The sequence below is a fragment of the Cariama cristata genome, unplaced genomic scaffold (genome assembly GCF_000690535.1).
Source record: "Cariama cristata isolate BGI_N322 unplaced genomic scaffold, ASM69053v1 scaffold21189, whole genome shotgun sequence".
In the NCBI taxonomy this organism is placed as follows: Eukaryota; Metazoa; Chordata; class Aves; order Cariamiformes; family Cariamidae; genus Cariama; species Cariama cristata.
In genome coordinates this window covers 29,069-45,816 of record NW_009636572.1, presented here as the reverse complement: position 1 = coordinate 45,816, position 16,748 = coordinate 29,069, and the positions used below count along the sequence as shown (strand labels likewise).

General features: G+C 38.5%; 1 protein-coding gene across 1 annotated transcript; it reads left to right on the top strand.

Moving 5' to 3' along the window:
• Positions 1-625: 625 nt before the first annotated feature.
• ALDH7A1 (aldehyde dehydrogenase 7 family, member A1) lies at positions 626-15,955 on the top strand (the record flags this gene model as incomplete). The annotated part of the gene is made up of 16 exons (XM_009707967.1): positions 626-691; positions 2,372-2,452; positions 4,539-4,662; positions 5,260-5,392; positions 6,005-6,049; positions 7,070-7,147; positions 8,032-8,129; positions 9,112-9,153; positions 10,486-10,580; positions 11,450-11,534; positions 11,828-11,934; positions 12,706-12,822; positions 13,272-13,369; positions 13,535-13,608; positions 14,827-14,902; positions 15,698-15,955. Coding segments are annotated over 16 exons (1,374 nt in total), but the record flags the coding sequence as incomplete, so codon positions are not given.
• Positions 15,956-16,748: the final 793 nt, after the last annotated feature.

The following is a 16,748-nucleotide window of genomic DNA, read 5'->3' as shown; positions in this document are numbered from 1 at the left end:
GCCCCGTAAGCCTTTCCTGCCCGTTTTCGTTTGTTTTTAGAGGGAGTTTCGGAATAGGGGTGGATTGTGGCTATTCAGTGGAGCTGAGTGGCCAGGAGGAGGTATGAAGGAGAGCAACGTGGCATTCACGTGGTAAATTTGTGAAAGTTTTTGCTGTGATAATAGGGCTCTGCCGCTAACCTCCCTCTTTTGTATGTTAGGATTCGATTAGCCCTTGGTGTCCCGTAGGGCTGGTGGAGTAGGACAGTCCTCACAGCCTCTGTTTAATATTGTTGATAGTAGTAGTTTCTAAGGTGAAAGAAGACGTACGAATATGTGATGAATGCCTCCCTTACAACTATTCTTTATGAAGCATCATTTGTCATCTGGAGGAAATTTCTGCTTACTTTTTTTTTGTTGTTGTTTAGGCAGCACATATGCTGTTCCTCAACAGTAACTTCAAGAAACACAACCTGCTGCCTTGGCACCAAACTATGGCAGGATATAAACTTTCTGTGAAAGTCCTATTCTGTAGTGTAGTACTATCCACTAGAAACGTCTTGAGTTAGATGCAGAAGCTTTCTGTGGTGTTTGGTTTTGGGTTTTGGTTTTCCTAACTTTTTCTTTGACGTGCTTCTTTACATAGGCTAGTTTGGAGGATTATGAAGAAACAGTAAAGGCGGCTAAAAAGGCATGGAAAATCTGGGCTGATGTAAGTTAACAGAGACTTTTCTTTTGTAACATATCTCTGGGATGTAAAGGCCATTAAATTGCATTCTCTGGTGGAAGTGTAAAAACATTCATACTGTGTATGTTGCATTGAAGCAAAAATCTGCAATGAGGACCTCAAGAAACAAACTTGGACAACTTGTGCGTGTTACCATTGAGGTACAAAGATGAGGACATTGGCTTGTGGAAAATACTTGTTTTGAAAAGCCTGGCAGATTTACCCAGGTTTGTGCTAGTAAGCCATTGCAAACAGGTCTGCTGAAGTTCAGAAACATCGTAACAAGCAAATTATTCCTGTGGGGGTGTTTAACTTCGTGTTGCCATGTGCTTTCTCCTCCGAGAACTCTGCAGAATATTTGGGTATCTAATTTGTGGTGGTAATCATGTTCTCATGGGGTGAGGAAGACTGCTGGTTTTGGCTGTGCTTTTATTGTTCATCAGCTGTCCTGGTATTTCACAAAACAGGTACAGTACTCCAAAACTTTAGTGTTATGTTGCTGTGTCAGACAATAGCTAAGCTGTTTTTCCTTAGCAGGCTGTAGTTCTCAGTGCACCTGTGCAAACTATGTCCAGCCAGCACCCGTTCTCTTGCTGGCCATGCCAGGCTTGGTTTTTATAGCTCCCTGCTGTTTCTTTGATACAAGCTGCAACCTGAATTTCGTAGGGTATTGGGGATTCTGTATTTTATCCAGCAAAGTAGTTTGCCTTGCCTGAAGAGAACAAAGTTTCCGACAAACGCAACAGCTTCCTCAGGATATGTTAGTGCGTGTTCTTTTGTTACAATTTGTGAATATAATGTTGGTGAGGGCATGCCAGCTCCTAATGTGTTTGGAAATAATCTGAAAGCAGTCTTAACAGATAACAAAAAATCAACAGATCAAATGCTTTAAAGCCTTGTCTCAAGGCTGTTTGTTTTTACTTTGTGAATTTTGTTGTTTGTAATGAGTTTATCTGAAAGATCTCTTTTGCCTGTAAAGAGATATGCTTGCATGGTTTATATATTCCTCACTCCTCTCTTTCCAGAGAACTGCTGTTCTAATCCTGTAAATCCTGTTGCATGCGTATGGTTTATTATTGATCCTGGCTATTGACTATTATCTAACATACTGATACGACATTAAAAAAAAAATCTATTAATACGTGATCTATGGGTTTAATTTTTCCATGATTGAGGCTTCTGTGTGTCTTGGCATCTGCTAACAAAATAAATGTCAGCAGCCATTGTCATACTGAAAGAAAATGTTTGAAAATATGATGTTAAGTACACTTCAAAAGCTCAGAAACCAGTAGGTGTGCTTTTATAAAAAATGCTTGTTTCTTAAGGTGCAGCTGATTGTTTGGGGTCATTGTGGGTGTTGTAGCTGAACGGAAGTAGCAGAACTGATGATCTGAATGCCTCTGGCAACGTTCAGTGGAACTGAAGTTTTGAACAGACATAAATGTGTGCAGTGTTATCAGTCTCTGTGAGGCAGGAAACAGTTTCTTGTAAAGCAGTGCACATGATAAAAATGAGCAAGTAACCATGTCTTGGGAAGACAGGGGAAAAAGCACAGCAGTCAGTGATTTCTTACTGCAGGGGTAGAAAACCAGCAGTATATATGCAGCAGAAGTCACAGATGTTCAATCTCCAAGAGATTCTTCTGTTTTATTTTGTTTTGACTAGATCCCTGCACCTAAGCGTGGAGAAATAGTGCGACAGATTGGTGATGCCCTCAGACAAAAAATCAAAGTTCTAGGAAGCTTGGTAAGGTCTTTTAAGAAGCAGCTTAACTTCTGGGGGTGGGGGCGAAGGGTGTGTGTCAAAACTGTTTTTTCTTGGTTTTTAACGTACCACTCTGCAATACCAACTGTAATAATTGTTAAAATGCTGTTAGTTCTGTTAGCTTGCCTGAAGACATTTTAATTAAATAAAAGGATTGAGGGGGGGAGTAAGATTGCATTCTGGCATCCTATGCTGAAAATGATAATATATAATGGGAAAAGAAAATGTAATTCGTTCTGAGCCTGTACTCTGGCCGGGAGTGTTACAACTGTTGCCTTGCTGTTTGCCTACTTGCCTATCAGACAGGGCGCTGTCTGATACTCAAAGTGTCCTGAAAAAGACCTTCCTCTAATACAGAGCTTTTAACCTTGAGCTCTTTCTGGTGATCTACAGGATTTCACAAACTGACATGTGGAGGTATAAGGGTTCAGAAGTTGAGATGGGCTTAACGAGATCTTCTTGCAGTGCTATGCAGGACATAAAGGTTGAAGGACCGCTCCTTTAAAACACTTGATAGTAGCTAGGGAAGAAAAGGAGACAAGTGGGGAGCTTGCCACTTTCCTTTTACAGGGCTTGCCTGTATGTGCTGGTATTCAGAAAGAGCTGTCAGTGAATAACTCCATGTGTAGTCAAGCCCATATTGTTCACCTTCAAAACTTTGTTCTGCTGTTTCACTTGATGTTGTCTCCTCAGCAGAGTTTGTGTGGTGGAATTAGAGTGCTAAAGTACTTTGGTATTCAAAACCAGTACAGCTTCCCTGGTGAGTGTGGACAGACAGAAGTTTGATGTGTGTTCCTTGGACAAAACTTGTTGCTTATTGCCAAAGCATTTTTCTAGTTTTCCCAAACAGATAAGTCGTCTGTTGAGCCCCTCGAGGATGGGAGGTGAACTTCAGGGTGAAAGCTGTGCTGTAGATATCCAGGTTTTAGGACTTTTCCTGGCTTTAGGATATGTAAAAGGGAACGGTACGGCAACTCACCTTTTCATATGCTGTTGGAAATGTCCAACCTTGCCTCACAATGTCCTTGTCGAGTATCCAGGTGTATCTCTACTGCACTTATGGATTCACTGCTGTATTTCTTAGAAAATATGCCTGATACCCCTCGATTTCTGGTCACAGGTAGGGTCTATTCCTTCTGTGTTGAGATGACCACAGGCATCATAGAAATACCTAGAAATACATTTAATCACTTTTATTTTAACCTTTACATGGGGAGTAAAATCTCGTGGCAATTCTCCGAACCTGATTCCTCATTTAACAGCTTTTTTAAAGTACAATCATCAATCTAAAATGGTAGGTGGTATCTGCATGAAAGTCACACCTAGATATCAGAGCGTCATAGCGTGGCTGTAAAATTAAGAGGGGGTAAATGGGTGACTTCTCAAGTTAGTGAATTTTCTCACCTTTGGAGGAAAATGTCTTCAAATACCAGTTTATTCTCATTGGTAATGTATATGTCTGCTGTGTACATCTAATATGCTTTTAACAGAAGGATGTAGTTTAGGATTGACTTCAGCTTTTTTTAAAAAAAAAATTTGATCCTAAACATCCCAGGTTACTAAAATACTAAAGATGTGTAAACAGTTTCTGCAGTGTCTGAAAATGGAGTCTCTCAAACTCACTTTGACATGTAAAATGAGTAGTTTGCTTATGAAAAATATAAACAACCACTTTCTTTTGCTGGAGCAGAGTAATCCCTCTTTTCCAATTTATTCCGTGCCTGGTCAACAATTTATGCAAATGTCCTGATAGAAATTCAGTGTTTCCTTGAGCCAAACCTATGAACCTCATTACTGTTGGATATTCCTTTCAGTAGATTATTTTTAATTTTCTGTGTTCATTAATTTCCTCATATTGTATGGGAATGTGACTCCTGTCTAGTTGTCTATTGTGTTCTTTCTTTAAGCTGTGAATAACTCAGGAAGAGGTGAATCTCTTCTAATGAAAAAATGTGTATTAAATCTTACTTCTTCTGCAGATGTACCTGACATTAGTGGGAGACAAAATATATTGGGGATGCAAGGGAATTTTTTAAAAAGAATTTTGTCTTGCTTTTAATTTTTTCAGGTCTCTCTGGAAATGGGAAAGATTTTTGTTGAGGGTGTTGGGGAAGTGCAGGAGTATGTTGATGTCTGCGACTATGCTGTTGGTTTGTCCCGAATGATTGGTGGACCTATTTTGCCTTCAGAAAGTAAGTATGTGTGTATGCATGTGTATGTTGTTTGGGTTTTTTCCCCCTACAAATGAAGAGGTGGAGGTGTATCTTAAGTATACGGTGACGTAGTGCAGCAAAATCTCTGTACTGTGAGTTATTTGGGGAGCATGTTGTCTAGGAATAGATGTGCTGGTAGGCAGTAATGACACCTAATGAAGTATCTGGCCTGTAGCCTATAGCAAGAGAGGCAATAGATTTTGTCTCCGCTCTTTGCAGCAGTAGATTCTCTTATGATTTCCTTGTTAATGAAGGTGCTAGAGGAAAATATGTAGAAAGTTCAGCAATGTACTTAGAAGTGAGAGACTTTTTTGTCAGTTATTGATTAGCAAACAATCACCGTTCTGCTAACTGAATAGTTAAAATAGTAAAACTTCATGATGTCATTTTACTGGGTTTTTCCACAATCTAGCTAACCTTGTTCCAGTAAGCTGCAGAGCATGTATAATGCAGCTCTCCGCAAGCTAATGCTCTGATGGACAGAGAAGTGGTGCTCGGCCCCTTGCTTACATGGTTTCTTTTTTAAAAAAATATTTAGTGGATGCAAATTGCATTACGGTGTGTCTTTGCTTTCAGGACCTGGCCATGCCCTTATAGAGCAGTGGAATCCTGTTGGGTTAGTAGGAATCATCACGGCTTTTAACTTCCCTGTAGCGGTTTATGGGTGGAACAGCGCAATTGCAATGATCTGTGGAAACGCTTGCCTCTGGTAAGATAACAGCTTTCCAACATGCTAACGGTATTTTAAAATTAGAGAGCTGTTGTCTCAGGCATGAAATTGTTATCAAATGTCTGGTGTTTTTGTATGTTTGATTCTATCTCATGTAGGTTTAATTTCTATTTATTTTTAGGCTCACTTGCAGTCAAAGAGCTTTGTTTTATTTTGTCATAACCTCTTTTATGAGGTATTGAGATTCAGACCTGTCCAGGACTTAGCCAAATGGCCTGTTAATAAGGAGGCCAAGTTGAGGTCTTGCAGCAGTGGTAGTGAATAGTTAATATTTTCAGAAGTAGTACAGCTAAAGTTAAGAATCTAAATAAGGAGCTTTACTTCCTGTCCCGGCTTCTGCTTTGCTTTTGTCTGCCTGCTTCACTCTGATATCTGGCACAGCTCTTATTCACAGCAATTTTGGTAGAAGCTCTGAATGCTCAGCTGTGGAAAGAAATGGTTGAGTTCCTGTCTTAACATGCACCTGAAAACCAGCCTAACCAAAGTGTGCTGTATTTCAGATACCATAAAATTTGCATAATTTAATTATTTCTTATTCTTAAAGAATTAAAAATAAAATGTTGTCTTTTTTAAATTTTTTTTTCTTCTTAGGAAGGGTGCTCCTACAACATCCCTCATTAGTGTTGCTGTTACAAAGTGAGTTCTGGTTTCTTTGCTTTCTGTTTTGCTTTTTAAACAACTTCTTTTCTGATTTAGGTAGTGCTTACTGGTCAGAACTGCTTTCCCATTGTTACCTAAGAAGGAACAGTATATATAGAATGTCATCTATACTGTTGGCCAGTTTTTTCTGGGACCAGGGCTGTGCTTCTGCTGAAGTAGGGCTAGCTATGTGGTTTGCTTCCTTGTGGAAGATTAATTGCTTACAAAATTCAGCCTCCCTCAATCATGCACTCATGTTTAAGAATCATCCCTTTTTTTGGAGTCTCAGGCCAACATCAGCATCCAGCATCCAGTTTCTTGGCAAATTCTTCTGGCTGACTGTGTAGACCTATATCCTGAAGATACCTTCACACAATCTTTATTATTTCAACCTAGTAACACCTTAGAATGCATTCCCAGGGTTCAAAACTCATTCTTGATAAAAAGGAGAACTCCAAAGAATAAATGTCATGGTGATACTTACTGTAGGTTTATTGTTACTTTGCTTACTATATTAGCATTTTAAATACTTATCTGTCGTGTGCTACAAATAACATTTATTTTTAAATGCTAAATATAAATAGGCTCCTTTAAAATATCTAATTAGTAAGTCTTGTAGCTTTAGTACTAACTCCTGAGAACAATGGCCCCAAACTACTTATGAGTATTTTATGTAGCTCCACGAGGTCATGTATATATATCTTTGTAATCATGAAAAGCTGTGTGGCCAAGGTTTTTACACACTGATCTAAAGTTTGCCTGTGCCAATTGTGTGGACACATAATGCGTGTATTTTAGAGTCTTAACTTCTGTGTGAGCTATGATTGTAACACCAAAGTCTTTGATGAGGGAAACGTGTTATATATTGTACAAACTACATGTCAATTAACAGGAAGACTGCTGCTTTTTAAAAATCTGTAGCTTCTTCCATGTGCATGGTCAGATAGTTTTAATGGGTCATTCCCTGTTATATGCACCTGTCAGAAATCTCCGAAATTTTTAAATCTTTGATTCTAGGATAATTGCCAAAGTCTTAGAGGATAACAAAGTGCCTGGAGCAATCTGTTCTCTGGTTTGTGGTGGAGCAGACATTGGGTAGGTAACATTTCTTGTGTTTTGTGAAGATGTATAGAGGGTAAAGATTATTCCTTGAGCTACTTCTTGTAAAGTTATTCTGATCTCCAGGAGTCCCCAGTACATGCATGTACCTATTGCCATCACTTTTTATCACTGGTTTGAAAGTCTGGCCCTGCTGTAAACATCATATGTATTTCTTCTTCCTGTTGTGACATCAGCTGCTAACAAGTAACTTATCAGATATTTAATGAAGAGACATGACTAAGTTTATATTCTACTTCTGCATATGCTTACAACCAAAGAATACAGTTAGTATTAAATTCCATTCATCATGTTCTTAAGAGTTTTCCATTTCTAACCCATTGGTCTTTTGGACCACTTGCAGAGGAGAATACTTCCCTGTTTTTCATGCTCACATACCACTCTGCACTTGCTCATAGATGCATACCTGTGCTTGGAAACTGTACAAATCAAATTGTTTCATTTGATTATTGCAACGTGGAAATTCCCAGTACAAATGTATATTCAGATGTCTCTTTTGAGCATTTCAAGAGAAGACAAAATACATACTAAGCATTAAAAAAAACCTCATAGATACACGTATTTTCTTAGGGAACATAACAGTTGGAGCTGATCTCACTATATGCTTTAGATTGAGTTTCAAAATTAGTACAGGTGGTGCTCTTTCGGTCTGAAAAGGGAAAGGGAAACAGACTTGCTCCTCTTTTCTGGCTAAGAGGAAGATTTCCTGTTGACTGCTCAGTCACTTACCTGATGTTTTCAAGGTGTCTCTGACTTTAAAAGATCTCCCTGGTTGAAGCTGGTTTATGTCGAAGGTGCAAGCAGCTTTTCCAGCTGTCTGCTCTTCTATTGAACATGGTAATATATCTCCCATTGTGCAGGACAGCAATGGCAAGAGATGAGAGAATGGATCTGTTGTCCTTCACTGGCAGCACGAAAGTGGGCAAACAAGTAGCGCTTATGGTTCAGGAGAGATTTGGTGAGTATGTGGGGTCTCCTCCATTTCTTTCCATGGTTGGGAAAGGCAGGGGAACCTCCATAGCATTTTAAAATAATGGCTTGTTTCACTTACCTTTTGTGTTACCTTTTTTTTAAGTTAGTGGAAATAGGATGTTGAGACTGCGCAGAGCTAGATACTGCATTTTTCAGTTAGATCTGTCACAACTCAGCATTTTTTTTGAGATAGCTACAAAACATGATCCCACAGTTAATTCAGGGGCAGGGAGTGTCCATGAATATAATTATATGGATATTGTGAAGATGAACAGCCAGGGCTTCTGGTCTTTTACTAGTGTGTTCATGGAGAAATGCCCCCTCGCCTTTTACTCCTTATAAATACAGGAGAAAATTATGACTTTTAAGGTGCTGCTTTTGTTGCAGATATTTAAAAGTGTACAGGCATGAGTCCATAGACAGCTGCTGGATGCTAACTTTTTAGTTTAAAACAGAAAAACTTGTGAACAGGATTTTCTGATTTTACACATTTGAAGTTCATAGGAGTGTGGAAAAAAAATAAAAATAATTCAGATTGCAAATGTTCACCCAAAAGTCAGTGGTGGTTCTTTCTCTCAGATTTGAGATAAAATGATTGCCAGAGAACTGAATAAGCCTAGTTAATTTTATGTGTGCATTTTGATCTCTTCTTTGTCTGCATCATACTATTTATGCTGCAACTTCTTCTGTTTTCATCTTTTCCAGTGCTATTTTTTCCTATTTTTTAAGCTTATTTCTGCCATAACTGCTCTACAGGTACCTATCTTCACAATATGTGATAGATGTAGTATTTGGTGTAATTTTCTGCTTTGTCTAGAGTGATTAGTTGACTGTGATGCCTAAAACATTTTGTCTATCCAGAAAAGTATGTTTAATGAAACTTAGCTCTAGTTAGAGGTGACGTCACTGAACAAGGTGCAGTGAATACATGTGCACATGCTGTAACTTGTTTTGTGTGTTTTTGTTAGGTCGAAGTCTGCTGGAACTGGGAGGAAACAATGCCATTATTGGTAATATGCACTGTAGAAATTTAGTCCCATAGATGATGTTTGGAAGTTAGTACACAAATGTTTGTAGCAAGTTGTCCCTTCTCTTTTTTTTTTTCTCCCCACACTGGGAGTTTAAAAAGTAGATAGTAGAACATTGGGTTTTTTCTGCCTTTTGTGGAGCTGTAGTGTTTTAAGATAAAAAATGAAAGTTCAAGCTCTTACATGTATTCGCTGTTGAAGTGAGGAAGGGAATGAGAGAAGCAGTAAGCTTCAGTAATGGGATGTGGACAATGCTAAATACATTTTATCTTAGGATAGGTCTAATCTCATGAACACCACATTTTTAGCATTTTAGAATATAAGTACGTATATATTAAGCCAAAGACACTTGTGATACTTGAAAGCAAAGCATGCAGGTATTTTTTTCAGTAACACATTTTACAGATTTAAGTAGCTTAGGGTATGATCTAGTTCCCAGATAAACGTAACGTAAATACTGTGAAGCTGAGCAATGTGGCAGAAAGAAAATATAAGCTAGATAAATACCTAAATTGCTGTCCCATTGTGTTGTAGCCTTCTGTTCCACCTTCCTCATATTCTGAATAAATGTGATTCCTATCTAGAATATTAAGCTCCTTTGAAAATCACATTTGAGCAGGTTTTTCTTTTTTTCCTGTGCTGGTTTGCAGCCAGTAGTATAAACTTGCTTTATACTTGGAAAATTGTTTCCCTTTCATGTCAAAGTCGTGCTTTTTGTGGAGTTGGCTTCGAATGATGCCATAAACATTGATTGGACTTTGTCCCAAATTTAATAATTTTGGATACTTGGAGAATTCTGTGTGACTGGTTAAGCTGACTGATATTTTGGGGATCCTTTGAGGCTTACACATACCAACTTTGCTTTAAACATCCCAATGTCTTCTAGTCAGGTGAATTTGTTCAGCACATTTCTATTTTACATTATTGTACACCTGTGTTTTAGCTATGTTTTTGCATGCCATCGGGGTACACTTTACCATTTTTTCTTTATGCTGCTCAATGAGAGAAGAACAAGATGAAGAAATGATAGTTTCTTCAATTAAAATGAAACTGGAGTTCTTTGCAAGCTTTATTGCAAAATGCAGTCTTCAGTAGTTCAGACCTACATTTATGTCCAATTGCATGTGTCTAATTCCAGGTGTAAAAGTAATAGGAGTTTTGAGGTGTTTCTGTATATCTTAGTGTGGTATGCTAGTGCAACTATTCCTAATGCATCTTGACCAACCTGTCAGTTTATTATATTGCTTAGCATCTTAAGTCTTGTGAACTACTTGTTTACTTCAGTAACATGCTGGTGTTTTAATTTTTGTTAAGTATTTGAAGATGCAGATCTGAACCTAGTCATCCCATCTGCTCTCTTTGCCGCTGTGGGAACAGCAGGTCAGAGGTGCACAACTGCTAGAAGGCTGGTGAGTAAATGTGTGTTGTCTGATTTGGGTAACTCTGAATTTAAACTTAATTCTGAATTAGCTCAGAAAGTGCCTAACATTTCATAGTATTATGGAGAGCAACAAATAATCTTTGAAACATGTTTTTACTTTGTCAAAAATCGGTATGATGGGAAAATAAGGTGGTAGTTTGTCATTCCATTATAATTCTAGCTCTGAAGAGTTTCTTTGTATATGTTTCTAAATTTAGCACCTCAAAGGTGCTAAAGTTCAGGAAAATAAAACTTGCCCCACTTCCTGTACTTCTGTTTTCATTGCCAGAGCTTCTTTTCTTGTGTCTGCTACAAATTTACGTGCAGGATTTAGATTCCAGCAAAGCAAGGGTGTGTGTGTGTGGCTTACTTTATCATTAATTTTTAACCAATCATTTTCAATAAGTTTAAAGGTGTTATAATGTCAGCCTGTGTCTGTACAGGCTTTTCAGAGTTGGCTTGATTGGGTAAATATTTGTCAAAATTGATGCGGGTTGACTTTGGCTGTATAGGAAGGCCAGTGATTCCTCAAATTATAGCAATAAAAATAACTTGAGTATTTGCCCTAAAACATTTAACTGAAGAGTTTACCAAACACATTGATAGCATTGATCTGTGACGAGATAAAATTAAAACAGATATTTGAAATCTTCATGGTGCAGATTTTAAATCTTCATTTCATGGTGTTGGTGCTGTTTCGAGGCCCTGCTTATGTGTTTATTTTTAACTTTGGGATTTGCTGAATATGAGCAACACCATCTCCACACTTCATTCAGCCCTCTTCGAAGTGCAGTGGTACTTCAGGAATAGTTCTGTAGGCTGAGCTGTCTTACAACCTTCTTACCACATTTTGTTTAGTTCCTCCATGAAAGCATCCATGATGAGGTGGTGGTGAAGCTTGCTAAGGCCTATGCCCAGGTCCGCATTGGTGATCCGTGGGATTGTAAGTAGCTATTTCCAACTCATGGGTTCAGGAGACAAGTTTGTATTTGTTTCTTTCTGTTTAAATTCCAAAGAGATTATAGAACAAAGCTATCTAATTTTAGCAGTTTACCAGGGTGTGGGAATAGCTGGTTTCATTTAGAATACAAACTCTGAAAGGGAGGTGAAGAATCCGGCTAATACGGCTCATCTTGGACAGATTAAATAATTACTTCTAAAATGTCATGATAAGAATATTTGCAAACGTATACAGTTTTTTTGCTGAAAATATGTCTTTGGATCTTTTGTTTTTAGCTGACACTTTGTATGGGCCTCTTCATACCAAGGAAGCAGTGAAAATGTTTCTTGATGCAGTGGAACAAGCAAAACAACAGGGTGGCTCTGTGGCCTGTGGTGGAAAGGTGACTTGTTTTTATTTTCCCTGCTGCATGTAGTGCTCTAGGAAAAAAATACAGTAACATGGTGGCTTAGGCCCAGATTGCACCTCAGTTTGTCCTGTCAGCTGTTACAGGGCATTAAGTTAGTCAGTCTGAGAATGTTTGAATTGCAGTCATGTCTTTAAGGTAAAGATGGGTCTGCTTGGAAGCTACTTGCTCCTCCAAGGAGTGGCTAAAAGCTTTTAGTTGTTCCTTGCGCTACTCCCTAGTTGCAGGTGATGGTGAAAATACAGACAGCAATGTAAATGGTGAATATCAAAACACATAACAAAGAAAAATTGCTGTTCTGTCTCTGGATTCACATTATCAAACTTCAGAAAATACTGAAGATTCAAGAAAGCCACTTGCACTTCATCATATGGCATATTTAATTCTCATGGACTTAATGCTCTGGGAATTCTTGTCTTTCATTGGTGCCTTCTTTATTCCTAATACCTTTAAAGTTGTGATCAGTTTACTAATCAGCTTACAAGTAGGAGAAAGGAAATGTTTTTAGTCAGCTGCTAGACTTTGAGATTTGATTACCTCTTTAGTAGACCAAGTTATGCTTCTGTATTTTAAATACTTAAACGAGTAAAATTTTAAGTTATCTAATCAGATGACCTGACCTTCTATAGCTGCTTGCTAGGCACAACTATAGTAATCTGACCATGAAGGATTCCCTTCCTACACTAGTACTAAGCAGGATGCTGGTTTGAGCTTACTCAGTTGTTTCTTCTTTTATGTGTTTTGAAGGTTATAAATCGCCCTGGAAACTATGTTGAACCAACCATTGTGACTGGTCTTCCTCATAATGCACCCATTGTCCACACTGAGACATTTGCCCCCATACTGTATGTGCTGAAATTTAAGGTAAAATAACAATGAGGAATTCATCAGGTGTCAAGGATGCTAACAGAAGAGTCAGGAGAGAGATTTCAGATACATGTCATGTTCATGTCATTATCCGGGCACTTCAAGAGGTGGTAACTGTTGTTCTGCACTGTGGGATATCCACTGTAATAGGTTACCTCACTGTGTAGCTAGATTTATGCATTTTCTGTGAAGAGCAGTGGAGTTAAGATGAGAGTCTGTACAGGAATAGATTTTTGTTGTTCATGTCAACCTGCTCAAAAGCAGATTGTGTGTTTTGTGCAGTGGTGGAGGTATCCTATCCCTGACTTTGTGCACATGTATTTGCCAAGGGGCATTCAGTATGTGTGCGTTATGGCTGTGGTATGTTGGGTTTTTTCTCACAGTGCTTCTTTAACTGCTTTGCTTTGAATGGTCTTGGTTTAACCATTGACACATGCTCCTTTTAGGAGGAAGAGGAGGTTTTTGCCTGGAATAATGAAGTGAAACAAGGTCTTTCCAGCAGTATCTTTACAAAGGATTTGGGAAGGATTTTCCGCTGGCTTGGGTATAATTTAAACTATTTTTCTACCTTCCTGAAGCATAAGATGACAGTCTTCAATGTCTTTTGTAAACCTGTGCACAGTGCTAGTTGAGCATTTTATAGCCCTCATTTTAGGGAAGGAGCCATTCCTGACAATGGGGAGTTGATGTGTCTTATCTTTGTTTGTAGGCCAAAGGGATCTGACTGTGGCATTGTGAATGTTAACATCCCAACCAGTGGGGCTGAGATTGGAGGTGCTTTTGGTATGTCACTTACACTTTTTTCTTTATCCTTTAAATGATTAAATCCTCTAGCATCAGGCCTAGAGGCTTGGTATTATTCCTCAGGCTTAATTTTTTTTAAAGCTTGGGGAAATTTTTTTTTATAATGACTCTGGAAGAGAATAAAGCATTACTGCGGTAAAACTAGTATAATTTAGGTCTCCTTATCTTATTTTTCAAGGTTTTAATCCATCCATTTAAATTACTAAATTTGAAAAAATCAGTGAAATTAATTTTGAATTATACTGCTTTAGCAGAAAACAGAAATTGAGTAGAGCTGTTTGGATTTCAGCTTTTTAAAAATATCTGTATTTGATTTTTAAATATTCCATGTATCATTTTTTTCCTCTCTATCAAGGGACTGTAACTCAAAAGTGTGTTCTGAATGTGTTTAGAGATGTGGCTGAATGGAAAACTGTTTAAAACAGTTTTAATTAAAAAAGTCTTGAGCATTGTTCTTGTGTATATTTGCATGAGTATATAAAAATTACAGCATGAAGTATTTCTGTGAAAAAGTCTTTAAATACATTTTTGCCTTTATTTCTCATTTTTTGTGTGTACTGAAAGAAGTGGGGGAAGGGAAGAAGAAATATTCACCTTACCATTTAAACAGTACCAGAACCAGCACATTCTTGTACTCCTGTATCATGTTAAAATATCTTTAAAACAAGGTCCTCTGGTGCCAGCATGATGAGACTTTCAACTCCAGGCAGATATTTTTTGGATAAAGCATAAGGAGAGAGCTAGCTGTGTGAGTTGTATGTGGTAACATTCTGGTAACTTATTTCAGAAATAGAACAAGGTCAAAGAAAAGCTGGGGAGGGACTTTTTACAAGGGCAGGTAGTGACAGGACAAGGGGCAATGGCTTTAAACTGGAAGAGGGAAGATTTAGATTAGATACTAGGAAGAAATTCTTCACTGTGAGGGTGGTGAGGCACTGGAAGAGGTTGCCCAGAGAAACCGTGGATGCCTCATCCCTGAGCTGGACGAGGCTTTAAGCAACCTGGTCTAGTGGAAGGTGTCCCTGCCCATGGCAGGGGGGTTGGAACTAGATGGTCTTTAAGGTTTCTTCCAAACAAACCATTCTATGTGTAGTTTTACCCATGAATTTTTACAAAATGTCTCACCTCCTGGAGTTAGTCCAGATTCCCATGCTCCAAAAAAATTTCAAGTTTTCATTTATAACCTTTTTCATACAGGTGGTGAAAAACACACTGGTGGGGGAAGAGAATCTGGAAGTGATTCATGGAAACTTTATATGAGACGATCTACTTGGTAAGACAGGCTTTTTAAATTCCAAATAACTGTAAATTATAGATAAACTTGCAAAACTTCAAAATGCATAAATCCTTGGCTACAAGAGGTTATCTTTGTTTGATAAATGAGATAACCATCTGTGAGTGTAATTGCCGTTTCTTCATGCAAGAATTTACATGTGCGTTCCTAGTAGAAGATGATTTGAAGAGTCTAGGTAAAGACCTTTTTTAATCACTGTTCCTCAAAAGGAAAAAAACACCCTGTTTTATTCCCCTCTTGCCTGATTTTAAACTTGGCTAAAAATCAAATTACTGAAATTTGTCAGGAAATACATGAAGTAGCAACCACAGTGAGGGGGCCACTGTTGCCAGTGGTGAGTGATTTAGCTACATGTTGGGTATCTATCCATAAATGTCCTGACAGCCTGTAGTTGGTAACCATTCCGACTGTCTGCTGGCCTCCCTGCCGTTTCCCTGTGCTAACTGGTTTCCATGCAAAGGCTTATGAATGTGAGAAATCCTACCTTGATTCTTTATAGACATTCTCCTAGTAAGAAGTTAAATAGAGAATGATACTTTACTTTCTCTTTGATCTATCAAGGTCGAGACAATGGGGAATATGGTCTTTTCTCCATACATAGTTACTGTATTGAAAACCAGCGTAAAGTGAGTTCATAACTTCAAACAGGCAAACTGCTTACAGAAATCTTTGATTTACATGTGACAGAAATCAGAAGCCTTGTACATCAGAAACAGACTGCATAATCTGTCTCAGTGATCAAGTCTGGTCTCTAAATACTTGTTTCTCTTCCAGTACAATCAACTACAGCAAGGATTTACCTTTGGCTCAAGGAATCAAGTTTCAGTAACAGCCTTATGAACAGCCGTGCTATGGATTTCAGAACTAAGCACCTTCTAAGCCTCATGGTGAAGAAAATTAGTATCTGAAACTTAGCTGCAGCAAAGATACCAATTCTGTCAAAAAATCAGCTACTCTAAAATTGCTTCACTTTCAATGTATGAAATTACTACTTCAGACTTCAAATAAGTATGTGATCTTTGGGAAGAAGGGAGGGTGACTGAAACTAACAAACTTGGATTCAGGCAGCCTGGATAATCTGTTGCCTTATCGCTATTATTTCAGTATCAACACTGTCTGTATCCCCTGCCTCCCCACCATTTGCTGATGTTTCCAGCTAGTAGGACTGTGCTTCAGACTATATGCTGAGTTTCCTACAGATAACTGGTGCTCTGGGGGGTGGGCAGTACAGGGCTGTTTTTCAATGCGTAAATAAAGGTACCTTTTGTGAGATACCTTGGGCTTCTAGCTTTTTTTTGTTCGTTGTTTTGGAGCAGGAACATTCAACTGACACTCCGTTTTCACACACTGAACTGCTAACTGGAAGAAGTATCACCGGACTCAAAGGACCACTTTAGTTTTCCTACCTCTCCTTCAGGAAGGAGATTTTCACCCTGTGTGTTGGGAGATAAAGGGTAAGACCAAGGACTACTGCAGTCTCTTGGAACCTCCTCTTAATGTTAGGAGTCACAGCGAATTCAGGTTGTCCCAGCCCTTGTGACACCCGACAACCAAACCAGCTGAAGAACTGGAGATGCAGTGAGGAGGGAATACTCTTCCAGAGGGAATTTGCCGAGGAAAGGCAAATTGGTTACGTGTATTTCACCTTTAGTAGGGGTTTCTCATGGCCACTGAAGACTACAGCCATTGGCAGCTCATTTAGGAGCCTTGCTCAAAATCCAAGATGAGAAAAGGTACAGAGCTACTAGGTGGATTTTAGCTTTCCACAGAGTAACTTCTGAGGTTTTTAATGTACTATATTTTTGAGATTTCTTTTCCTCTGTCT